The following is a 26982-nucleotide window of genomic DNA, read 5'->3' on the forward strand; positions in this document are numbered from 1 at the left end:
CAATCATCTTCCTTTGCTCTCTAATCTTCAATCTCACTATCTACTGATTTTTATTTTGTTTCCTACAAATACATTCAAGTTTAATATCTTTTAGAAATCCTCACTGGATCTTACTATCACTGTTAACTATTGAACAATACTTCTCTTTCTCTTTTTAGCCAATATCCTAGAAAAAAACACCTACACTTTGTATATTCATTTTCTCTCCTCTCATTCTCTTCTAAACTTGTTGCATTGTTATCTATCTCATCATTCAATTGAACTGCTTTCTCCAAAGCAATTAATGTTCTCTTAATTCCATCTAGTCTCCTAGGTTTCCAAACTCAACATTATCCTTGATTTTTTAGTCTCTTGTGTGTTGGTCAATTGCTAAATCTTGCTGTATCTCTTGTATCTGTCCCTTCTCTCTACTCACATGGCTACACTTTAGTTCAGGCCTTCAACACCACTTAACTAGACTACCAAAACAGCCCCTTCATTGTCCTTGCTTCAAGAGAGGCTTCCCCTCTTTAATGTATCTTTCAAATAGCTGCCAAATTATTTTCTTGAAGTTTAATTATGGGGGCAGCTAGGTGGCACAGTGAATAGAGCACCAGCCCTGGAATCAGGATGGACCTGAATTAAAATCCAGGCTCAGACACTTGACACTTAACTAGCTGTGTGACCTTGGACAAGTCATTTAACCCCAATTGCCTTGCCTTCCCTCCTCAAAAAAAAAAGTTTAAGTATGTCCATGTAAATATGTCCCTTACTCAAGATCCTCTAGTGCCTCTATTTCCTCTAGGATCAAATATAAGCTCTCTCTTTAGCTTTTAAAAGCACTTCTCAGCCTTATTAGACATTTGTCCCATTCTTGCACTTTGGTTCATCCAAACTGAACTTCTTCCTGTTTCCTATAGACAAAATTGTATCTTCCATCTTTATGTCTTGCACTGGATGTCCCTCTTGCTGAGAATGAACTCCCATCTCATCTCTGGCTCTTAGAATCTCGCTTCCTTCAAAACTCTGCTCAAGCAACACCCTCACAAATCTTTTCCTGATTTCTCCCCCACTAGTAGCTTCTCAAAAGTTTACCTTACGTTTAGTTTGATGTATTTATCTATATTTCTAAACATTATGTACGTGTGTGTATATTTTGCTGTCATTCAGTTGTGTCCCATTCTCCATGGGGAGACTCTCCATTTGAGATTTTCTTAGCAAACATACTAGATTGGTTTGCCTTGTCCTTCTCCAGCTCATATTACAGATAAGGAAAGTGAGGTAAACACAATTAAGTGACTTGCCCAGATTCATGCAGCCAGTAAGTATCTGAGGCTGGATTTTAACTTAGGTATTTCTGACTCCAGACCTGGTGTTCTATCCACTATACCACCTCACTACTTCTGGGAGGTGGGAGGGGGGCAGAGGGGGAGAGTAGAATAATAGAGAGCTATACTCAAATCCAGAAAGTGAAAAACCTGCCTCTGACACATACTGACTGTGTGACCCTGGGTAAGTCACTTAATCTCTCAATGCTCCAGGCAGGTCTTTTAAGAGTATAAGTTGCAGAATAGTTCCCTATTTGTACTGTTATTGGTAGAATTTCCTAAACCAATGAAATTGTAGGTCTGCACCCCTCCTCATGCCACCCCCAGCCCCCACAAATGGGGACTGGAATATTCACTACACAGCCAGTTGGTATATAGGTCAGGTATTTGGTTTCAGTTAATAAATGAACCTTTCTGATACCCAGAGATCTCATTCATACAACAGTTGGTGAAACAAACTCTTGATAACTGAAAGATTTAAACAGTTTGAAGAACTAATGAATTACTGTGATTATAAGTGTAGTAAAAAGATTGGATGGATTTTGAGTTATGGTTTTCAGGTAAGTAGCTGTTTTATTAGAAATATAACTTTTTAAATTTTTTTAAGATTTGTTTATTTTTAGTTTTCAACATTCATTTCCACAAGATTTTGAGTTACAAATTTTCTCCCTGTCTTTCCCCTACCTCCCACCCCCAAATAGCGATCCTACTAAATACCCCTTCCCCTAATCTGCTCTCTCTTATACCCTACCCATTCCCCACTCTGAGTTTCTAGTAGGGCAAGATGGATTTCTATACCCAGTGCCTGTAAGAAATACAACTTTTAAAAAGAATAGGCTTTTTTCCTATATTAATATAACTATTGATTAATATGTGGAATAGGATTCTGGGTTTTTTCTAGCAGCAATGCTAATCCATAGTAACAATAAGTTTGAAGTTGAGTTTCAAATCTAGTGTTACTGGGCACTTTGCTGAGTTTTGGTTAGGTACTCCTTTCTTTCCAGGGAAATTTAGCAAGAATTATAAGCCTGAAGATTCCACCTGACATTTTAAGGACGAGGAATGAGGAGGTTTATTCATGAGCACTATCATTTACATATATTTTAAAAGTGAAAGAAAAAAATAAATACTTAAAGATTGTTGCTATTTTAAATACCTAAACCAAATTCTTTCAGAAAAACAGCCTAATAATACTTAACATTGCAGCTATTTATAGCTATTACATTCTCATTTCTACTTTAATTTGTGTCACCATCCTTCAACATTTATTTCTCGTTTTTCTACATTTCTACATAAGTTTAGCTTATCTTGCCTTGAAGATATTTGTGTTTAGTTATTTGTGTTAATATTATGATTGTGTGGTTAATGAGTTGCAGTTATTTCCTGTTTCTTGCAATCATCCTTTTTATTGGACTATGTTGTGGAAATGCTTGATTTATCCCATAAATTAAAAATAATTTTTTTAAACAATGTAAGCTATTTGAGGATAGGGATTGTCTTTTTTCTTGTATTTGCATTCCCTTAGGCTTAGCACAGTACCTAGCACATAGTACTTATAAATGCTCATTGAAAGGGTGAAATAGAGATGGGGCTGGGAGGGTATTTTTGCCACTGCCCATCTACCATTACTTGAGAATGAGGTGTGAAATAAAGAACTGGGGGAAGTGGTAACAGTGGAGGAGAAAAGCAGAAGAGAAAATTCCAGGTTGAGGCTCTAGAGAAAGTAGTAACTTCCTCTGGCCGCTGGCCTATCTACGTAACTATATATGAGGTATCTATAAACTTTTCCCAGCCCTAATACCCCAGTGGTCTGTTTTTCCTTTTGCTCTGGGTCTACAGGTGTTTAAAAGTTTCATATTTTAATACATCTATGCTGAAATTTTGCCATAACACTAGTACCAGTAAGAAGAGCTATCTAAAAGTAAAATTAACTCATAAGGTAGTAAGTTCTCTTAATCTGTAGGCCTCCAAATGAATATGACTTACTTGTCAGAATGGAGGGCCAGTTTTAAATATCACTGTAAGATTCTATGATCTACAAGTATACTGCACACAAATTAGAAATTGACCTTATTCCCTTATCCAAAATGTGTTTTCAACTCTTTACCACCAGGTGTCCTTTGTCCCACTGTGTAAAGCTCAATGAATAAGCACGAAAGGCAGCTGCTATAATACAAAATAAGCTAATCAGTTTCATACCTTTTTGTATTCTTTATATGTTCTGACTCCTAGAATGGCTCTCAGCAATAGTTATAACTTTTTTGTTAAGAGGTAGTTTTTACAGTAGAAGGAAAATTCTGAATTTTATGATTTGCACAGCTTAAATTGCAAGTTTTTATATTATTTAGTCTTTTCTTATGGAAGTTCATGCAATCTCTTTTTAACTCTTCTCCTCCATCCTTCCTACTTTCACCTACCAAACTCAAGACCATTTGGTCAACTTTCTCAATGACTGGCTCACCATTTTTTCTCTCTCATCACCTTCCATCATCCTTAGTGACTTTGCTATTCATGTCTATGAACCTGCAACTAATTACAGGCAGTTGGTCAATAAACTTTTGATTACTTCCAATTTTTCCTGAAAAGAGCTTGTTTATACTTAGGTTTGGGGTTTGTTTGGTTTTTTTTTTGCACAGTCTCCACCATTAGACTTTGAGTCCCTTGAGAGCAGGAACTAGTTTTTTGCCTTCCTTTGTATCCCCAGTACTTACCACAATGTCTGTCACAAAGTAGGTGTTTTAAGAAATGTTATTGACTGAACTATTGACTTTCTGTATGCTTTCAAGAGCCCAGCATCACCTCCATGCCACAAAGTGATAAGTAGAATTTTGTGAAGGAGGACATTGCTTTAACAGTATAAAAATCTATCAGATCTGGGTCTGAAAATGGCAGACTGACCTCTGATAAGGCAAACTGAAAACAAAGTTTCTCTATGATTTTAGGCAAAGGTCAGAAAATAATTTGGAGCAATCAATATAAACATACTTTCTTACTACTCAAGAAGGCTGATAGCCTGCCTCCTTGTCTCACACACAAGTGCATGTTTTTCTCATTCAAAAGGAAGAAGCAAAAAAACAGTGGAATAAATCAGTATGATTCAGCCATCATCCTCATGGCCGCCGTGCTAAGCAGCCTAGCAAGTTATATCAATCTTATAATTAGCTTGACATTTGGTAGTTTTGTTTTTTTTTTACAGTTTACTTGCAGCACTTTTATTTTTCCTTACACAATGACATGTTGGGCATTACAATTCTCAACTCTTAGGATGACTTACAAATTTTGGCATCCTACTGTCATGTGAGAACATTAAGGCAACGTACAAAAATCTTACATAAATTAACTAGATGCACAAATTTACGGGTTGTTAATGCAAACTTTTTCAACTCAAGGTTGAGTAACTTTAGCCCCATGACATTGGGGGAAAACAGTGGGTTAAGAAAAAAAAAACTGGTTCCCAAGGCTTGGATTCAATATGTATTCCTGCTAGAATGGTGGCAAGATGCAACACACACTTAATAAACTCTTGCCAGACTTAGGAGAGAAATTCTGCAAGTCAGCTCTTTTAGATGCTGGAAATCTGACCTTTAGATACCCTGTACAGATCTGATGCTTTATAGAACTAAACTGTACAGCTGTTGAGTGTCAACCAGCCAGATACTATATTGCCATATTATCAGGTCAATTCTCTATGGAAGTTAACTCTTAGCCTTACCTGTCAAAATGAAATGCCCTGTATCAGGGTTTAAATCAAAGATATGTACAAGGTATGCTAAAATGTACAGCAAGGGACAACTGCTAACTTGAATATGAGGTCAAATCAGTAACGGTTCAACAATCTAGAAAGTGCTGATATTTGTCTAATATCGGATACAACTTTCCCAAGGACAAGTTTCTTTTCAAAGAAGGCGTATTCCAGTTTCATGGGGCTAACATGAGGTGTACATTTGCCAGGGCAAATTTTTACTTTGTGAATACTCATGCAGCAAATGCTACGCCTCTGCTAGCAGTCCATTTAGAAGCATTTGCGATGGACAATGGATGGGCCAGATTCATCATATTCCTGCTTGCTGATCCACATCTGCTGGAAGGTAGAGAGAGATGCCAGAATAGAACCACCAATCCAGACGGAATACTTACATTCAGGGGGAGCAATGATCTTAATTTTCATTGTGCTAGGTGCCAGGGCTGTGATTTCTTTCTGCATCCTGTCAGCAGTACCAGGCTACATGGTAGTACCACCAGACAATACTGTGTTGGCATATAGATCCTTTCGGATATCAACATCACACTTCATGATAGAATTGAAAGTTGTCTCATGAATGCCACAGGATTCCATATCTAGGAAGGATGGCTGGAAGAGGACACTGGAACCTGGTCATTGCCAATGGTGATCACTTGGCCATCAGGAAGCTCATAGCTCTTCTCCAGGGGAAGAGGAAGAATCAGCAGTGGCCATCTCCTGTTCAAAGTCCAGGGCAACATAGCACAGCTTCTCCTTGATGTCACGAACAATTTCCCTTTCAGCTGTGGTAGTGAAGCTCTTTCTGTCAGTATCTTCATGAGGTAGTCTGTCAGGTCACAGCCAGCCGAATCTAGACGAAGGATGGCATGGGGAAGGGCATAACCCTCGTAGATGGGCACAGTGTGGGTGACACCATCACCAGAGTCCATAACAATACCAGTGGTTCGACCAGAGGCATACAGAGACAACACAGCCTGAATAGCAAACATACATGGCTGGGGTGTTGAAGGTCTCAAACATAATCTGTGTCATCTTCTCTCCGTCGGCCTTAGGATTTAAGGGAGCTTCTGTAAGCATAACAGGGTGTTCCTCAGGAGCTACACGAAGCTCATTATAAAAGGTATGATGCCAGATTTTCTCCATGTCATCCCAGTTGGTAACAATGCCATGTTCAATGGGGTATTTCAGAGTCAGAATACCTCTCTTGCTCTGGGCCTCATCACCAACATAACTGTCCTTCCGCCCCATTCCTACCATGATACCCTGGTGTCTTGGGCATCCAACAATGGAGGGGAACACATCCCGAGGAGCATCATCTCCAGTAAAGCCAGCTTTGCACATGCCAGAGCCATTGTCAATGACGAGAGCAGCAATTTCTTCTTCCATTTTTGCTTAATCTGAGGCTAGGCACTGTCCTAGTCTGAGAATTTAGAGCCGGGGGAATGGAAAGGACAAATAAAGGGGGTACGTCAAAGTAGCCTACAAGTGCTGCTGGCTACCACTGAGTGAACGACATTTGGTAGTTCTAAGCAGGATACCCTGTAGGGGGATGTTGGCATTTTCCCATCCAAAAGGGATTGCTAATGTTATCAAAAGTAACACTGTATCAAAATGAACACTGATAAGTCAAATTTACAGTTCCAAGAGATCCTGATTCATACACAGTAATTTTCACTGTTACAATTGAGTAGAAGTGCTATTGTTACTGTTGTCACTTCTACTAGTAATACAAGGTATTGGATCTGTTTTATCATTCTAATTCAATATATGAGAACGACATTGAAAATATCTACTTTGGGGGCAGCTAGGTGGTGCAATGAACAGAGCACTGGCCCTGGATTCAGGAGGACCTGAGTTCAAATTCAGACTCAGGCACTTAACACTTACTACCCATGTGACCTTGGGCAAGTCACTTAACCCCAATTGCCCTCCAAAAAGAAAGAAAATATCTACTGTGTGCCCTTGTTATGGGAATAGGAATTTAAAATCTTCCCTGTCCCTAGGCCCTTTGATAGATGTAAGTGACTCCAGAAACTTTCTTGATTTGAAAATATGCTCTGCCCCCTAATAGCACAGGCTTGTTTTTCAGGAATGCTCACACCTTGTTGCTTCGTGATTGGGCAATGGGTCAAGAGGGTTGTGACCTTCTCTGAGCCAGGAGAAGGCTATGTATACCTTGATGTGAGGTTTTGTTTTGGAGCTCACTTTGAGAAGAGTTGTATGATTTGACCAGAGGAGACTCTGGGCAGCCGTTGAGCCCTCCGGCTTTGAAAATCCAGATGTTGGTACTTCCCTCTCTGGTAACTGACTAGGTATGGATGTAATGGTTAGATAGCTGGAAGCCTGTCTGCTGATCTGTTTCTCTGTCTGCTTGTAACTTCTGCTTGTAACTCGCTTGTATTCTCTGAAGTTCAGGGTACTGACCTTTTCCCCCTGAACTGGATAAATGACATATGTTTGATTAAAGTAAGATTGTTAACCCATTTTTGAGTTGCTTTCCTTTAGAAAAGCAGATCTAAGAATCTGTGTTGGCAGCCACCCTGGGCATGCTGGGGTGCTTGCTGCTACAGCCCTGAACTAAGGTGATTTAAACACTTTGAATTCCTCTTCCATCAGCTATGAATACCACCTAACTTTCATGTCCCATACAACATACCATTCACAATGCATTTCAGACTAAGTATCCATTGTACAACTTAATCATAAAAATAAAGCAATGACATTGTTTTATATGGAATGTAATTTAAATAGAATATAATTTATATAGAGGTCTTTTATTTTTATTTTTTGAATTTATGTAGTATTTTATTTTTCCCCAGTTATACATGGAAACAATTTTTAACATTCATTTTTAAAACTTTGAGTTCCAAATTCTCTCCCTTCTTCCCTCCCGACCCCTCCTAAAGGAGAAGGCAAGCAATTCAATATAGGTTATATATGTGTAGTCATGCAAAACATTTCCATATTAGTCATGTTGTGAAAGAAAACACAGACCAAAAAAATCCTCAATAAAAATAAGATTATAAAAAGCATGTTTCAATCTGTATTCAGACACCATCAATTCTTTCTCTGGATAGCATTTTTCTTCATAAGTCCTTCAGGGCTGTATTGACTCGTATGGCTGAGAATAGCTAAGTCATTCATGGCTGATCATCTTACAATATTGCTGTTACTTTGTATACGGTATATTTCACTTTGCTTCAGCTCATTAAGTCTTTCTAAGCATATAGAGCTTTTTATATAGAAATTACAGGGTTCATTCAAACCCAGAAAGGTATTGGTTTAGATTAGCAAGGTGACTCAGTGTGTCTAAGGATTCAAGGACTATTTTTTCCCCCCATTCTTGGGTAGGGAATTAGTTATCACCACTTTAGGGCAGATATTCATCACTGTATATTTGGATTATTACAATAACCTGCTGGTGAGTTGGCCTGCCTCATGTCTCTCCCCACTCCAATCCATCCTTCATTCAGTCACCAAAGTGACTATCCAACCATGTCACCTCTCCTACCCAATACATCCAGTAGTTTCCTATTACCTACAGGATTAAATACAAAATCCTCTATGTCAAATTCAAGCCCTCATAAGCCAATCCCCTTCTGCCTTCCCAGTCTTCTTACACCTTACACCCTTCCACGTACCCTTCAATCCAGTGACGCTGACCTCCTGGCAGTTCTGTGAAGAAGAAACTACATCTCTTGACTCCAGGCGTTTTCTTTGGCTAATTGCCTATGCAGGGAATGCCCCTCCTTATTGCCATCCCTGACTTCCTTTCAGTCTCAACTAAAATCCTACCAGAAACTTTTCCCAATACCTTTTAATTATAGTGCCTTCCCTCTTTTAGTTTTTTTTTTCCAATTTATCCTATATATAATTTGGACATATTTGATGGGAATTTCTCCCATGAAATTGTGAGCTCCTTGAGAACAGAAACTGTCTTCTTGCCTCTGTTTGTATCCCTAGCACTTAGTACAGTACCCAGCATATAGTAGGCTCTTAAATGTTTATTGACTGGCTGACTAACACTGATTAACAAACACAACCCTTCTGTTGACTTATTAACTCCTAGAGGGAAAGTCTTTAAAGTGGAATATATAGATTCAAGGATGAAGATTCTGACATTTAATAACAGTGTTAGTGGTCTGGGATACTTGCTGGGGTCTTTTCCCATTAAGTTTCTGGGCAGTCTCCCTTTTCATTGGCCTGGAATAAAGAGTCTATTCTTTAACATATCATCAACTTCTTACCATAATAGAAAAACTTAATCATGGAAATTAATGGAAAAATCATGGAAAACTTAATCAAAGGAAAAAAAGTAGTCTGCTGTTTCATTTTTTCACCTACTAATATAACTACCTAAGGGATAAGTAAGAGACTTGGGAGTATGCCCATAAAGCATATAATGTGATCTTAGTATCCGGAGAATAATTAAACTTAAGTATCCACTAAATATGCAGTTATTATCTAAATATAGTAGGCAGTTAGGTGGCTCAATGGATAGAGTGCCAAGATTGGCTTTCTATCCATTGGAAGTCTCATCTTCAAATCTGTCCTCAAACACTTTAATAGCTGGATCACCCTGGGCAAGTCACTTAACCCTGTTTGTCTCACTTTCCTCATCTATAAAATGAATTGGAAAAGGAAATATCAAACCACTCCAGTATCTTTGCCAAAAAAAAAACCAAAATGGCGTCACAAAGAATTGGACATGACTGAAATTACTGAACAACAACATCCAAATATTCATCAATCCCCCTTTGGTCACAAATTTGACTCAACAATGGTTGAATGCTAGTGGAACTGGGAATGTTTAAGTTAACCCTCATACTTTCACTACTTCAACAGGGCTATTTTTTTGTTTGTTTGATTTTTGCTTTTTGGAGGGGGGAAAGCAGGGCAATTGGGGTTAAGTGACTTGCCCAAGGTCACATGCTAGTAAGTATTGTGTCTGAGGTGAATTTGAACCCAGGTCCTCCTGACTCCAGGGCTGATGTTCTATAAACCCCTCAACAGGGCTATTTTGAATCAACACACTGAGGAGATGTCCTGGAGCTGTTGAATTAAACTTGCCCCCAGGTGAATTGATTTGAGATTCCCAGCCTTGGACCCTTTGGACATAGATAATACAAAAATAGTTTTAGGACTTAAATGGAGAGTTCTTGAGACCTGAGGGAATTTCTTTGCCAATTATTTAAATTTCCTTTTTGGTGACTTTTACTTGCCAGGACTGCTAAAATTTTGCTACCTTGTGGATTGCCTCTTGCCTAGGGTTGTTAGTTTTTGTTAAGGGAATTGTTTATTTTGAACTCTGAAGTTCTGAGTGATCCATTATATCTGATGTGGTACCAAGACTAAGACACAGGGCAAACAAAACAAATAAGAGGATAACTGGATGTCCTAGACTGTCATCTAATATATGGGTGTTATGATAATAGGGATATCAAAATGGTGCAGGGCTAAAATTAACAATGATGATGATGACAATTTGTTTCAAACCTCAAGAAGCATAAAATGCCTCATTCCCCCACCCTGCTTCCCTTACTGTGGGGAGAAGGCCACATTATACAGCTGTCATTATGATACAAATTTCAAAGACTATAGAGAGTAGTATAAGTATTACATGGAGAAAGAATTCAAAGATCTTTCTCAATCGAAAATCACAAACAAATGACCAAAAAAATAGAAATGTCTAAAATCCCTGTCAGGTTCTTCATAAAGGCAGGTTACCTCATTTTCCCTAATATTCCTTGTGAGAACATAGAAACCTTCAGGCTGGTCAGTGAGAGGAGGTGCTTTACTTCTTGCTAAGAAGGGGGTACATGCTTTCATTATACTTTATATATAAATGCATAGAAAAATTTACTCTAACAAGGTCAAATAAAACAAAACTGAATATAAATTGATTGTATCTAACTAAAATTCAAGGTAATTTGTTGAGAAAGTAAAATTTAAAAATGTTTTCAGTTTTCTACTGTAGACTCCAATAATGTTTATCTAATAAGATGGCAAATGGTTGTTTACATTTGATAACCCAGATGTATCCTAAGTAGAGGTCAATATTCCATCACATTATGACTCCATACATAAGTTGTAACCTCTAAATAATCAAAACAGTTATATAATTTAATGGTTGTAGAATTTGAAATTTTGGCCCTGAATATTTTATTTTTTTAAAAGCAATTGGGGTTAAGTAACTTGCTCAAGGTTACATGGCCAGTTATTTTGTGCGGGTGTTAAGTATCTGAACCCGGAACCAACCCCAGATCTCCAGACTCTGGGGCCTGCACTCTTACTCACTGTGCCACCTGGCCGCCCCAAGGCCCTGAATATTTTAAAAGAGCCAGGTGTGCCTCATCTTGGCTAAATAAACTTCTTGACAATATAGATAAGCTAGAGTAAAGCCCTAGTCAATGAATTTTTTCATATATAATTTGGTAGGTCATATATTGAAGTAATTTTTCACATCTGTAAGCACTATATGATAAATAATTCTCCCTCAGTCTGACAGGAAGGAGAAGGGTTCATTTACTGAGAAGAATTATTTAAACAGAGCCACATTCAAATATGTAATTTTATAATCTCCATATCCATAGAGACAGTGTGGTATAATGGATAGAAAGCTGGCCTGCAAGCCAGGAAGAGCTGATTTAAAGTCCTGCCTCTGACACTTACTAGCTGTATAATTCTGGGCAAGTTATTTAATCTCTCCTTGATCTAAAGAAGAATCAAACATGCTCACAGGGGGCCCCAGGCAGCCCATAGCTTTCCCTCTGAGTCTGAGCAAGATTAAAATGTAATTGGTAAATATTTAACAAAATAAATAAAAATGCAAGAAAACATAGATCATGTTAATATGTTTTTCTAAATCAATATGCAGCCCTCAAGGATCCTTATGTATAGTTTAGTGGCCCCATTTCTATTTGAGTTTGACATCTCTAATCACTAAGACTTTAAATTGCAGAGAAGGTACCCTATATGCATTGTTAAAGGGAATTTCCTCAGTCAGCAATTCCCTATACTAATGAAATCACAAATTCTTCCCCCAGCCTCTCTTAATTCCAATATCTTTCCTCTGTTAATTACTTTCTATTTATCTGGCATAGTTTACTCTGTATGTATTTATTTGCATATTGTCTCCCCATTAGACTGTAAGCTCCTTGAGGGCAGGGACTGTCTTTTGCTTCTTTTTGTATTCCCAGCACTTCCCACAGTGCCTGGCATGTGGTAGGTGCTTGGTAAATGTTTATTGATTAATTGATTGAAATCCCAGCCCTATAGAGTCCATGTAGCCTTTTATAACATAGTGTAATGTAATGCCAAGGAAAGGCAACTTCCCAAGGTTCAGAATACCAGCATAGGTGCTCTCCATTTTATTCAGTGACAAAGTAAGAACAGAGAAGATCAAAACATGACATCATTCAAAATACAGCATTTACTAAGGATGATTAAATAATCTCCAAGTACTACCCCACCCCAGGACCTTCCAATCATTCAATCAATTACAAAGTCTCTGTTCTAAATACTTCTCCACCCCTAGGCTGTACCTTCATTTGGTCCACCACAAAGCCCCTCTTCTCAAATGGAGATTAGTTTCCAATCTAAGTAAAGTGCATTCATTTGTTCAACCATAGAACACAAAAAGGTCAAAAGTTCCCCACCCCTGGATCACAATTGAATTTACCCCAGAGTTACATCAAGTTTAAGCACAGCACTTAATACCCAAATGGAGGTCTTTTCTTCATCTTGACAGAGGCAAGTTCTCAGCAATCTTAGTTCCTGGGGAGACAAGGCTTAGCAAGGCCACAAGATACATTGCCAGTCCCTTCATTAATTCATCCTCTGTCTGTTGAACAGTCCTAGAACCCCTGAAAACATTAGCAAAACCCTCTCCCAGGATTTCTGTAAACATACAACAAGAAAATCCTTCTTCAGGGCTTCTGAACCAACAGAAAGGCTCCCAGACCCCTGCAACAACAGCACTGTCCTTCACCAGTGGACAGTATTCACTCTGTCTGCAGGACAGTCTCCAGACCCCTGCAACAATAGCACTGTCCTTCACCAGTGGACAGTATTCACTCTCTGCAGGACAGTCTCAGTAGCTCTGAACCAACAGAAAGGTTCCCAGACCCCTGCAACAACAGCACTGTCCTTCACCAGTGGACAGTATTCACTCTTTGTCTGCAGGACAGTCTCAGGGCTTCTTAACCAAAAGCCAGGTTCCAGGACTTCTTCAACAAAAGGACTGTCTTTCACCAGTGGACAAATCTGGCAAAACAACATCAAAACAGACAGACAAAGTACCAGCAAAACAGCCATGTCTCCTCAGTCCTTGGCAGCTCCGGGGACAGGTCTCAAAAGTCCAGGGCGATTCAAAGTGGCTCCCAGCAATTCTCCCAGTCTCTCTCTGCCTCCACGAGGTGCTGCTTCCAAAAAGTTCTTCTGCCTCTCTCTTGTCTCTCCAAATCTACATCACCAGCTCCTCCCAGTTCAGGACTCTCTTTTCACATCAACAAGTCCATCCCACAGGTGGGATTAACAAGCTCTGGGTTTTAACACAATCAATTTGAAAACCAAGCCAATACAGGGGAATCTTTAATTGCCATTACTATCACACATAGCATAAATTTTTATACTCAAATCAGTTTTCTAATTGTCACTGTGTTTTATGGTATATTTTCTGGCAAGAAGCTAATGTGTTTGTTCCTGTTTTTTTCCTCTCAAGTCTTCTGGCCTTGATTCAGCCCTCGGACACTAATGAAGACTATGTCAACTCAAGATGCCTAGACCCTAAAATTATCCATTACTAGAAACAACAAGGTCCACTGTGGCTAGGATTCAGTTTCTCGGGTGTGACTGCTAAATTAATGTAGGATATAGAACTGACATATTCTTCCCCACATGAAGAATGAGGACCCTGATATGAAAGTTAGACCTGAGTAGGACTAACTTTCTGGGCAAATTACCAAAATCTCTCTGAAAATCGTATTTAGAAATCTGGTCAATCACCTATAATTTATATTCTTCTTAAAGACCCTTTAAAATCTTTCCTGAACCTAATCAACCCAAAATGATGAGCAATTATCTAAGGCAAAACTGATCTCCTAGCTCCAACAGATATTTGATCAAAAAGGCAGCCTCTTCACTTGCCAGAGACCCAGAAGGTAATTTTTTTAAAAAGCCTTGCCTTTCCTTCTATTCTGGGCCAAGCCTGACAATCCAATCTACTGGCTGATCACTTCACCACTCAGACCAGAATCAGTGAAGAGTTGGCCCAGAAACTTCCTTACAAGCCAGCACCTTCTTCCCATCTTCCTCTCCCCTCACCACCTGGAGCAATAAGATGTATGAAGGACTGACTGTAGGAATGTGTCTTCCTGCCTCCCTACACACCCAGCTTAGCCCAGAGGAGCTATAGATTTTCCTTGTTGAAAAAGAGAGTTATGTGAGTAGACCATACTATAATTAGATGGGTTCAAAGCTATACTAAAGAACAGCCATTGTCTGGAGTCAACTTGGAAGGAAGGTCTCATGCACAAATCTTAGAGGCACCTAGGTGATGCAGAAGGCAAAAGGCTAGACCTGGAATCAGGAAGACCTGAGTTCAAATCTAATCTCATATACTTACTAGCTCTGTGACCCTGGGTAAATCTCTTAAACTTTCTTTATCTTAGTTTCTTCATCTATAAATTGGGATAATAAAATACCTCCCAGGGTTCTGAAGATCAAATGAAATAATATTTGTTAAGCCCTACAGTGCCTGGCACATAGTAGGCACTTAATAAATGCTTGTTTCCTTCCTTCTGCTATTTGATACTTTTTAAAAATCAGTGATCTAGGGATGGCTAGATGGCACAGTGAATAAGAGCACCAGCCCTGGAGTCAGGAAGATCTGAGTTCAAATCTGGCATCAGACACTTAACACTAGCCATGTGGCCTTGGGCAAGTCACTTAACCCCAATTGTCCTACCTTCCTCCCTACAAAAAAAAAAATCAGTGATCTGGAAAAAGACATCAATGGCACACTTATCAAATTTGCCAATGACACAAACTTGGGGAAGAATAACCAGCATTTTGGATATCAGGCATTGTAAAGATCTCAACAGGGTAAAATATTGGGTTAGATCAAATATATACATATCCCTACTTGTGTTTGTCCTTTGTTCTCAAAGAGGACCATGATATTTGGGAATGATGACATGACTTGAAGATGACTTGGATTGGAGGGAGGGAGGGCTGTGCAAGATCACTAGCCTCAATTTCTCCTTCAGAGTCATCTGGGTCCAGTGGCCTGATATTCATCAGGATGATTGGAGATGGCCAAGGATAAATATCCCTACTAAATTTCACATGAAAACCTTACACATGGGTCCAAAAGATCAATTTGTTAAGTATAAGACAAAGGAGACATGACTAAATAGCAGTTTGAAAAAAATGGAGATTTTAGTAGACTGTATGAAAATTAATATTGATTTTATTCTGTAAGTTATTTTATTCTGTAAGCCTCTTCTCTGTCTCTGAGTGAAGCTTAGTCTCCTCTCTCTGAAATTAGATACCAAAGATTTAAGCTTTCCCACAATCACTGTTAGTTAAAGAAAGCTCTATTCTCAATGTCTTAAAACATTATCTCAGCATTTCCTGCAAAGTTTGTGTATTATTCTTGAGAAGCTGGACTAACTGACCTTGTCCCATCTTTAGAAATTAAAAAGGTAATCTTATCTAATCCCCCATTTGTCAGTGAGTCTGTATACCTGGGTTTCTATCAGTGACCTCAAGGAGGCAGCTGGGACCTGTAAATTCACAAAAGAGTTGGAAAGAGGGAGTCTTCATCTCATGTGTGTGCTATGTCCACTTTCTTGAATGTAAACAGTCATGATCCCCTGTGATTCTGTTCTGTTTTTGGCCTGTGCATATAAAAATGAGTTGCATCTTCAACTTGGGGTCTCTGGCCAGAGGCAGTGCCTTTAACCCATCCTTCATTAATACAGCCTGTGCTTTGTTAATAATAAACATTATCTTACTCAGAGAATTGCCTCAGTTACCTTTTTGTTAAATTTCACTCACAACTACAAACTTTATATGTCATTGTCTCAAAATAGTGTTTCAGGATTTGCAAAGCACTTTACAAATGTTACTTCAGTTGATCTTCACAACAAACCTTACAAAGTAGGTGCTATTATTATTTCCATTTTGCAGATAAGGAATCTAAAGCTGAGATGCTGTAATGGGAATGCAAATTTGGAAGATCTTTCCTGCCCCTAGGCTAAAGTGCACCTGAAGCCTGGGGTGGGAGGTTTGTTTTTCAGTAGATGCTTCTTGATTGGCCAGTGAGTCAATAAGGTTGTTACATTCTGTGAGCCAAGAGAAGGCTATATAAGCCCTGATGTGTAGCTTTGTTTGGGGGGCTCACTTTGAGAAGTGTTCTGTGATTTGATCTGTATTCTGGGAAGCCGTTGTCTGGAGTCCCCCCCGCCCTGCCCCGGCTTTGAAAAACCCAGATGTTGAAACCCAGATGTTGACTGGGTATGGATGTAATGGCTGGACAATTTGGAAAGCTGTCTACTTGATCTGTTTCTGTCTTGATAATTCTGCCTGTATACTTTGAAGTTCAGGGTGCTGACCTTTTTCCCCTGAACAAGGTAAACGATATACGTCTGACTGATTAAAGTAAGCTTGTTAACCCATTTTGAGTTGCTTTCCTTTATCAAAGCAGATCCAAGAACCTGTGGTGGCAGCAAACCCTGGGGACGCTTGCTGCTACAGATGCCAAGTGCCTTGTTCAGTGTCCAAACCAAGACATTTCTTCAGATCTTTCTGGTTCTACCTCTAGCACAGCATTGACTATGTTACCTAATTGTCTTATCAGTTTAGTGCTGGACCAGACCCCAGAAGTCATCTTGTCTTATTGGCTCATTTTACAAATTAGGAAACTGAAGCCAAGTGAGGTTAAAGAACTCACTCAAGATCATAGTGGAAATAAATAACAGAGGTGGGGTATAAACCCAGGTCCTCCAAACACCAAAGACTTTCTGTTATACTAATTCCCTAGCAGAAAGAAAATTGCAACAATCTGAGACTACATGAAGAGAGGCTAAGGAAGCAATAGTAAAAATATAAAATGCTCTGGCATTCAAAGCACTTCATATCTAGCTCTTTTTATATCTTACTTATATCATGTACTCTTCAATCCAGGGACACTGGTCTCCTGGCTGTTCCACAAATAAGACTCCCATCTCTCAACTCCAGGCATTTTCTCTGGCTGTTCCCTAGACCTGGAACATTCTCCCTCCTCTGCCCTGACTTCTGACCTCTCTGGCTTCCTTTATGTCTCATCTAAAATCCCACCAATACTGACGCCTGCACAATCCTTCTTAACTCCAGTGCCTTCCCTCTGCTAATTACTTCCTATTTATCCTTAATATATATTTATTTCTAAGTTGTGACCCCTGTTAGACTGTAAACTCCTTGAGGGCAGGGACCATCTTTTGCCTCTTTTTTTTATCCACAGCACTTAGACTTGATTGATGGATTGCTACTGGACAGATCACATCTGAAGTCCTATGTTTTCCAGTTGCTACCATCAGAAATGACACTGATAAACTGGAGAGCATTGAGAAGTGTATGACTAAGAAGACAAATGGCCTCAAGTTTGTGCCATAAGATCACGGGGCTTCTCCTGTGTAAGGGGAGACTTAGGAGAGCATCATTACCGTCTGAGTATTTGGAGGGATATTACATGGAAGATTTACTAAATTTGTTCTTCTTGGGCTCAGAGAACAGACCAAGGATCAAAGGGTGAAAATCATAGAGAGGTAAATTGAGGCTGGATGTAAGGAAAAACTTCCTAATTTGTTATTGTTCAGTTACTTTTGAGTCATGTCTGACTATGTGACCTCATTTGGGGTTTTCTTTTGCAAAGATGCTAGAGTGGTTTGCCATTTCCTTCTTCAGCTCACTTTATGAATGAGGAAACTGAGGCAAACAGGAGTAAGTGACTTGCACAGGGTCACCCAGCTAATGTCTGAGGTTAGATTTTAAGTCAGGAAGATGAGTCCTTCTGACTCCAAGCCTGACATTCTATCCACTATACAACCTAAATTCCCCATAACAATTAAGGGCTATCCAAAAGTAGAATAAGCTTCCTTGGAAATGAATAGGCTCAAATAAAGGTTGGACAAGTCCTTGTCAAGTATGCTAGAGGTGATTGATTCTTTATGTCCACTGAAGTTCCTTCCAACTTCTTTGAAGTATTTGAAGAGCTGCCATATGAAAAATAAATTAGATTACTTCTCTGCCTGTAATGGGAATGTAAATTTTAAAGATCTTCCCTGCCCCTAGGCTAAAGTGCACCTGGAGCCTGGGGTGGGAGGCTTGTTTTTCAGTAGATACTTTTTGATTGGCCAGTGGGTCAATAAGGTTGTTACATTCTCTGAGCCAGGAGAAGGCTTATATAAGCCCTGACGTGTAGCTTTGTTTTGGGGCTCACTTTGAGAAGTGTTCTGTGATTTGATCTGGATTATGGGAAGCCGTTGTCCAGAGCCCTCCGGCTTTGAAAAACCCAGATGTTGATTTGGTATGGATGTAATGGTTGGACAGTTTGGAAAGCTGTCTACTTGATCTGTTTCTGTCTTGATAATTCTGCCTGTATACTTTGAAGTTCAGGGTGCTGACCTTTTCCCCCTGAATGAGGTAAATGATATATGTTTGACTGATTAAAGTAAGCTTGTTAACCCATTTTGAGTTGCTTTCCTTTATAAAAGCAGATCTAAGAACCTGTGGTGGCAGCCACCCTAGGGACGCTGGGGTGCTTGCCGCTACACTGCCCCAGAGTACAAAATTGGGAGCAGTAAGTAGAAGCTATAAAGAGGCAAATTTATGCTTGATATAAAGAAAAGTTTTCTAGCAACTAGACCTGTATCAAAATGGAATATTTGTCCTAGAGCATGAAGCCAGGAGCAATGGCTGGAAGCTGCAAGGAGGAAAATTTAGGCTTGCTATCAAGAAAAACATCCTAACAACTAAAGCTGTCCAAGAGTGGAGTAGGTAGAAAAAGTGGTAAAAAGTGAGAATAATATATTGATGAGTTGCCTAATGGCAGAGTCAAATTTATGAAAGGAAGGAAAGGCACAAAGGAGTGATAAACTGGGAAAACAATGGTGAATCAAGGAATCAGAAGTTATGATAAATATAAAAAACAAACTTGGAATAAAATGGAAAAACAAGAGAATATGATCAGAAAGCGGAATTGGAGAGTTTAAGATCTTTGAGGTTATGTGGTTGGGGGGGACAGTAAGGTTTAAACCTGCATATGGCTGATGTAAAGTGAAAATGGATGTAAAGAGAACTGAGACTGATAAGGAGACCAGGCTATTAAGTCATCAGCAGAAATATTAAAGTTCCTCAAGATAGTGCCAACATGTTAAAAGAAGAGAAAAAAGACTGTAAACTTTAAGGGAAAGCCAAGTTGCAAAACAGTGACCTCTAAGGTCCCTTCTAACTGTAATATTCTATAAATCTTTGAACTTTCCACCTGGAACCAGGAGCCAGAAGGAAGGTATTTTAATAAATGAGCATAGTACTCCATAGATATTCATATATACATTTAAATAACGAGTAAGCCAAAAATGCCATTGTCTTTTAAAACAGATTCTATTTAAGACTAGAATGTAGGAATGATAAATATCAAATATTGAGTTGGAGGTGATGAATCGAGCAGTCTACTAGAGGTGAAAGAGCAGTTCATTGTGGAGGTTTCTTGGTGAATCTCTGCAAGTGAGAGAAAAATCTGGATGTTTCTGATAAAATACTTTATCCCTTTTTTTCCTTTTTATTTAATCCAGATGTGTGATTTCCCATATTTGTGGATCTCTTAGTAAGAAAATGTTCTTCATTGATAAAGATCAGCAACTAGTCTAAGAAAATTGGGGCATTGAGAGTTTAAGTGAACTAACCATGGCCACACAGACAGTAGTAATGTATAAGAGCAGAACTTGAACCCAAGTCTTCCTTACTGGCCTTCAAGGTCCTCTATCTACTATACCATACTGTCTTACCGTCCAGGACTGATTGGTGAATGCTTACCACTGTGTTTAGCTGGCCTCAGACAATCCACCCTGGACATCTTGATATCTGGTCTCCTGACACATATACCCCAACTACTATCATCACCACTACTACTCCTTGCCACCTTTTACTCTAGAAGTCATCGACAGTATGACCTTTGCTTCTGGAAAGAATATGGCAACTGACTTGGCTTTACTTGGCATTTCTGTGACTACCCAGACCAAAACTTCCTTTCTTTGGCAGTATTCACACACACACACACACACACACACACACACACACATGCATGCACGCACATTTATATATTATGATCACTCTTTCCTTAAATGTAATCCATATAGAACTATGTCGCAGGCACCCCTGTAGTGTATATGTGTATTACATACAAAACATACACACACACACACACATACAAATGTGCATGTATGTGTATACTTTCACCTTATTAGAAGACATGGACTATCTCACTTTTGCATCTTGATTCCTAGCACCTAGCATAGTGCCTGGTATGTATGAGACATTTAATAAATGCTTTTCTACCTATTCATTCATTCCATCTACCTAAACCTAATCTTTCTTTAAATATAATTATGAGAATTGGGGCAGGGAAGTGAAGAAGGAATGGGTGGAATTTGAAGTCAGACATAGTTTTGTTTTTTAAAAGAGCTTTGGTATCACAATCGCTACACATTTCCCCGCTGTGAGTCTTTAGTATTTTATCCAGGGAATAAATTACAAATGACACACATTAAAAGAAAAAAGCACACATACAATTTGTACTTAGTGAAAGAACATTTATTAAATTTTGTGTGACTATGACAAAGAAAGTAAATGGAGTATAAGTACCTTTAAGATTACTCCCATAAGGAGCAGGAAGCACTTAAGTATATGTTTTACAGGAAAATTCCTTTAAAAATATTTCTGATCCTTTAAATTTATATCATAGTATTTAAGGTACTGGTAAGGTTAATATCACCAGAAATGCTCAGCTTGTTGATCTCATTGAAATTTTTCATTCGATGATTGTACTGCAACAAATGGGCATCATTGACAGCAACCTTGAAATGATCAATCTCAATGAGAATTTGAATCTGAAATGATATGTAAAGAAACTTGGTTAGACACTCCCATCTGTTCTAGCACCTAGTTGACCTAAGTTCAAAGGTCCAGATCAATAACAGGATTAATGATCATCCCCATGCTGACCATATTGATTCAAGGCCTTGGTTCAACTATATCATAAAGACTTTCTCCATGCTTCCACTTTATGGAGTCTACTAACAGAGCTTCAAAGGCAGGGTTGAGAATTTGGATCTCAAATGCTTTCCTTTCCCCTATAAGATTTTCACCAAAATGTCCAAGGTATGTGATTAGCTATGTTTTACCTCATTTCTAAGCACAGTTATTTTAATCTGATAGATCAACACCACTTTGTATGCTAAAAACATGCTATGCCATATGCAATGCTTCTGTTGTTTTTGCACCATTGGCCTGGATCACTCTTTCCTTAAATGGAACCAGAGAACTATGGTGTAGGCACCCCTGTTGTTTCTAGGCAAGGATTCATAAAGCTACAGGTTAAAGAAGGGATCAGGATAAAAGGGGATGATTAAATGAAGATAAAGACAAAGAGTCCTCAATCTTTTTGAAAGGAGCCACTTCTAATTTCTCTTCAGTCTTATGACTAACATAATGGGGAAGGAAAGAGGTGATAGTGTCATCTTGACTAGAGGGGAAGAGTTTTTAATAATATACAGTCCTCTTCATTGAGAATTCCAGCAAGCCTCAAAGAAGGGAGAAGGTGGTGTGGCAACAGGCCTGGAGATATAGGAGTATATAAAAACCTACTGTTTGGAGAATCCTGAGCTAAGAACTTGCTCTATAGGAAACTTATGGCAACCACCCCTTCTAGAGCATTAAAATATAAGTTATTTTGCATTTCATATAAAAGACTCTTCACACTGACTTACTTTGAATGGTTTACCAGCTTCAAATGGGAACACAAGGTGTCTTTCCTCCTTTCCCCAGGAATCGTTGAATTTTGAATTACAAACAATAACTCGTCTGTTGTCCTCATTGAAGCGGGGATTGAAGTGGAAGGCCACATCATTCCCTTTCTTGAAATCTATGGTAATTCTATTAATAAAGATAAAAAAAAGTGATTTTAAGTAGAAATTGAGTTTAGTTACAAGATCATATTTGTTGAACACCCTCAAATGGACTTCCTGCAAGTATTTCAAACTCATTAAGTCCAAAACAAAATTTGTCTTTCCCTTCAAATCCTCCCTTTTCCTTAACTTCCTTATTTCTTTTGACATTATCATTATCCTTCTAGCAACCTAGCGTCAGAAACTGAGTCATCCTTGTCTCTTCCCATACCCTTACACCTCACACTCAATCAGTTGCCAACTCTTGTTCATTCCACCTACACAATTACCTTGAAATCATCCCCTTCTCTTTACTCACATGGATACCACCTTTGATTAAGCTTTCCTCACCTCTTGAATGGACTAGTTTGTTTCCTTGACAAAGTCAGTCCCCTCTCCTAACCATCCTCCATACATAATTAACAGACCTAAGCACAGGTCTGATCATGTCACAGGATAAGTTTTAATTTTTCTGTTTAGCTTTTAAATCCTTCTAATCTGATTCCAGTCTGCCTTTCTAGACTTATTTTCAAAATTACTCTCATTTGTGCACTCTTTGTTTCAGCAATACTAGCCTATGTGCTATTCCTTATATATGATATTGCTTCTACCATTTCTAAGCCATGTCCCTCAGGTCATCCCCCACACCTGGAACACTCTCCCTCTTAAGCTAAATCCCTAGCTTTCTTCAAAGCTAATCTCAAGTGTTCCTTCCTACAAAGTCTATTCTGATTTTCCCTACTCCACATTATCCCCAAGTATTAGTGATCTCCCTCTCTCTGCAAAGCAATTTAAGGGACAGCTGGGTGGCACAGTGGATAGAGAGAGCACCCACCCTAGAGTCAGGAGGACCCAAGTTTGAATCTGGCCTCAGACAAGTATCTAAGTGACACTTAGTAGATGTATAACCCTGGGCAAGTCACTTAACACAGATTGTCTGCCTCTCAAGAAAGAAAGTAACTTATATGGTTTTGTATTTCGTTTTCTATGTGTATATTATTTTTCCTCAATAGAATATAAACTCCTTGAGGCATTTTTTAAATCTTTATATCCTCAGCTCCCAATACAGTCCTTATGAAGCTGAATAAATATTTGTTGAATTGAATTGTCAAATGACTATCAACTGTTCAAGTTTTATAAACATTTTAGTTAAGGGCATCACTTTCAATTTTACTAAGAAAATGTAGGCTACACATTGTGAGCTCCCTCTTTTCCCCAGTTATATATCTCAAACTCTACCCAGCATCATTCCTTATTTTCTCCTCTAATTCTCTGATATAGAGGATTCAGGTGCTTATATTAGCATGGAGGAACAGCTAGGTGGCATAGTTGATAGAGCATCAAACCTGGAGGCAGAAAGACCCACCTTCCTGACTTCAAATCTGATCTCAGACACTTACTACCTGTGTGACCCTGGACAAGTCACTTACCCATGTTTGTTTCCTCATCTGTAAAATGAGCTGGAGAAGGAAATAGCATTCCAGTATTTTTGCTAAGAAAACCCCAAATAGGGTCATGAAGAATAAGACACAACTGAACAACAACAATTAGCATGGAGAAGGCTGGCACATGATAAAAAAGTCATTAAAAGCTGAGAAATTCACAAGTACTGGTAACTAGGTGGTACATGGACTGAGCTCGAGGCTGGGGTCAGTAAGACACAAGTTTAAATCTGCTTTTTAACTATCTGGGCAAGTCATTCAACCACTGCTTGCCTCAGTTTCCTCATCTGTAAAATGGGGATAGTAATAATACCTACTTCACAGGATTGTTTTGAGGATCAAAAATAATAATTGTAATGTGCTTAGCACAGTGCCTGGCACATAGCAAACACTATGAATGTTGGCTATTTTTATGTTCTCTAGACAATTGCAATCCATTCAATATCTGGCATTAACTGTAATCCATAACTTCAACAATTCACGTCCTATGATAAATCTCACTGTAACGGGAATTGTGTGTTGGTTTTACTTTCAACCTTTGTAGATAAGAAAGTAATGTTTACCACATAATTATTCATTTAGAAAGCATTAGTGACTAAATGTGCAGGAGAGAGAATGTGATCATCCCCCAACCACTGTAATGAGCCTCACAAACCTAGAATAAATTCCCAGGCTCAACAGACTATTGTGGCTCCCTATTCCCTTTAGACTAAAAGACAAAATCCTTTGTTTCACATTGAAAGTCCTTCACAATATGATTCCAGCAGACCTTTCCAGACTCACACTGTTCTGCCTCATACACTCTATATTCCAGCCAAACTCATCTATTTGCTGTTCCCCTTACACAACATTCCATCTTACACAGGCAGTCCCCTTTGTCCGAAATAATCCCCCACTTTTACTTTTGGGGGGGAGCCCTAGTTTCCCTTAAGGACCAGCACCAGTGCCACCTCTAGTACAAAAGCCTTTCTTTATTCTCCTAGTTGTCACTTTTCCCTTAAATTACAGTATGTAGTATATTCTTTAAAAATACTTTTCCCTTGTATTCCGCCAGTAGAATGTTAGCTCATACACTCAGCAGGCACCCATAAATGCTTGTTGAATTGAATTTTCTAAGACAGTCAGTTAATAAACATTTATTAAGCCCTGTTTTGTATCAGGCACTGTACGAAGTGCTGTTGATACAAAGAAAGCAAAAGATGGTTCTTTGCCCTTAAGGAGCTTCAAATCTAATGAGGGAAGACAACACATTAAAACAAAAAAGCTGAAAAGCAAGGAAGAAGGGAGGGGACAGGAGGGCAAGAGAGGAAGGGACATGACGGGCACCCAGTGAGCAGGTGGGAAATATAATGAGACAGCGCTGCCCTGGGCACCCTCCTTAAATGGAGAATCTAGGAAGAACCCTCCCAAGTCCACCCTCAAAACCCATCAGCAAAAACAGAGAGCCAAATGAACTGGAACAGGGTTATGAGAAGGGAGACAACGATGAAATGTTCTGTATACTAGGGCCACGATGTTGAATGTTTGTGAGAACATTGATGTTAAATTCCTAACCACCTGTCAAGGAAAAGGTGAGAGGCTCTCTAGCTTATCATAAGGCTGAAAACATGACCAGAGAAAGCAATGCATTGGCTATTCTAGAACTTCAGGCAGAAAGCATGAATATAAGTCCAGTACCTGAATACCCAGCCTCCAGAGGAGAGGAAACCATACAAAAGAGCAGAAGAAGGGCTACTGGTGCTGCTGCTAACAATAGTAACAGCTAACATTTACAAGTATTGTCTCATTTCATTCTCACAGCAGCTCTGGGAAGTTAGTACTATTATTATCATCTCCATTTTACAGATGAGGAAACTGAGGCAAAACAGAAGCCAGGATCAAATAGCCGGTCAGAGTCTAAGGGCAGTTTTGAATCCTGATCTTCCTGCAGGGAATCAAGAAATTTGAGGTAACATGAATTTCTTGAGGTTGCTTCCTGAGTCATTAATTTCAGAGGCAGATCTGATTTTGAGATTCTTAAGGAAGAACCAAATGAAGTTTTGCTTCTATGATTAATGGAAACTCCACTCCGTGAATTAGAATTTACGTAGTTGGGGCAGCTAGGGGGTGCAGTGAATTGAGCACAGGCTCTGGAGTCAGGAGGACCTGAGTTCAAATTTGACCTCAGACACTTAACACACAAAAAAACTAGACATGTGACCTCGGGCAAGTCACTTAATCCCAATTGCCCTACCTTGCCCCCTCCAAAAAAAAAAAAAAAGAATTTATATAGTTACTGACTCTACTTTGTTTAGTATTTTAATTTATTTTTAGTATTTATCTATGCCCATATTCTTAGAACTAAGCAAGGTTCCATAAACAAGCTTGTTTGTCCTGATAAAGTTTCATAAAATTGCATGTAAAAACAATTTTTAACATTCATTATAAAAACTTTGAGTTTCAAATTCTCTCCTTCCCCACCCCCACCCCCCCCATTGAGAAAACAAGCAATTCAATATAGGTTATACATGTGTAGTCATACAAAACATATGCATAATCGTCATGTTGTAAAAGGAAACAGACAAAAAAAACCTCAATAAAAATAAAGTTAAAAAAGCATGCTTCAATGTATATTCAGACACTATCAGTTCTTTCTCTGGGGATGGATAGCATTCTTTATCATAATACTGACTCCATTTTGACACTGTTCACTTAGTTAAATAGATTTGGTTTTATTTTAAATAAAATTTAATTGTAGAAATGGAGGGGTGGTATTTAGGACAAGGAAAAACCTTAAACCATGTTGAATAAGCAAAGGCTGTTCCAGAAAAGAATGAACTTTTCTGTATCTATGCCCATATCCTTAAAACTAAGCAAGGTTCCATAAACAAGCCTGTTTGTCCTGATAAAGTCTCATAAAATCCTTCCAAATGCCTTAAATTACAATATATACTGCCTACAAAATTTGGAAAATCTGAAAAATGAGAACACCAATTCCGCCTCAAAAATCACAGTATAGAGGCAAGAGCACTGACTTAACCCAGAGCCTATAAATCAATCTGCGGTATAATAACAACTGACACTTATATAGTGTGTTACATATTTTATCTAATTTGTGGCACATAATAACCCCTTAAGAGAGGTTCTATTTCATTTTACAAAGAAAGAAACTAGGGGAGGCTAGGTAATGTAGTGAATAGAGCACCAGCCCTGGAGTCAGGAGGACCTGAATTCAAATCCGTCCTCAAACACTTAACACACACACACACACACACACACACACACACACACACACACACACACAC

General features: G+C 38.8%; 1 protein-coding gene and 1 pseudogene across 1 annotated transcript in view; both read right to left on the reverse strand.

Annotated features, from left to right (window-relative positions):
- Nucleotides 1-4484: 4484 nt before the first annotated feature.
- Nucleotides 4485-6534, reverse strand: LOC138156853 (actin, cytoplasmic 2-like; annotated as a pseudogene).
- Nucleotides 6535-20882: 14348 nt separating this feature from the next.
- The window catches only part of LGALS3 (galectin 3), a 25135-nt gene continuing 19035 nt past the window's right edge, over nucleotides 20883-26982 (reverse strand). Inside the window, exons 5-6 of the mRNA XM_069082335.1 lie at nucleotides 22080-22245; nucleotides 20883-21200 (exon numbers count right to left, since the gene is read on the reverse strand). Of these exons, the coding sequence (XP_068938436.1) occupies nucleotides 21045-21200; nucleotides 22080-22245 (322 nt within the window). The 3' untranslated portion in view covers nucleotides 20883-21044. The remainder of the gene's footprint in view (nucleotides 21201-22079; nucleotides 22246-26982) is intronic.

Source organism: Petaurus breviceps, unplaced genomic scaffold (genome assembly GCF_028583685.1).
Source record: "Petaurus breviceps papuanus isolate PSGF00001 unplaced genomic scaffold, PetGlider_PUasm1.0 164, whole genome shotgun sequence".
NCBI classification, from domain to species: Eukaryota; Metazoa; Chordata; class Mammalia; order Diprotodontia; family Petauridae; genus Petaurus; species Petaurus breviceps.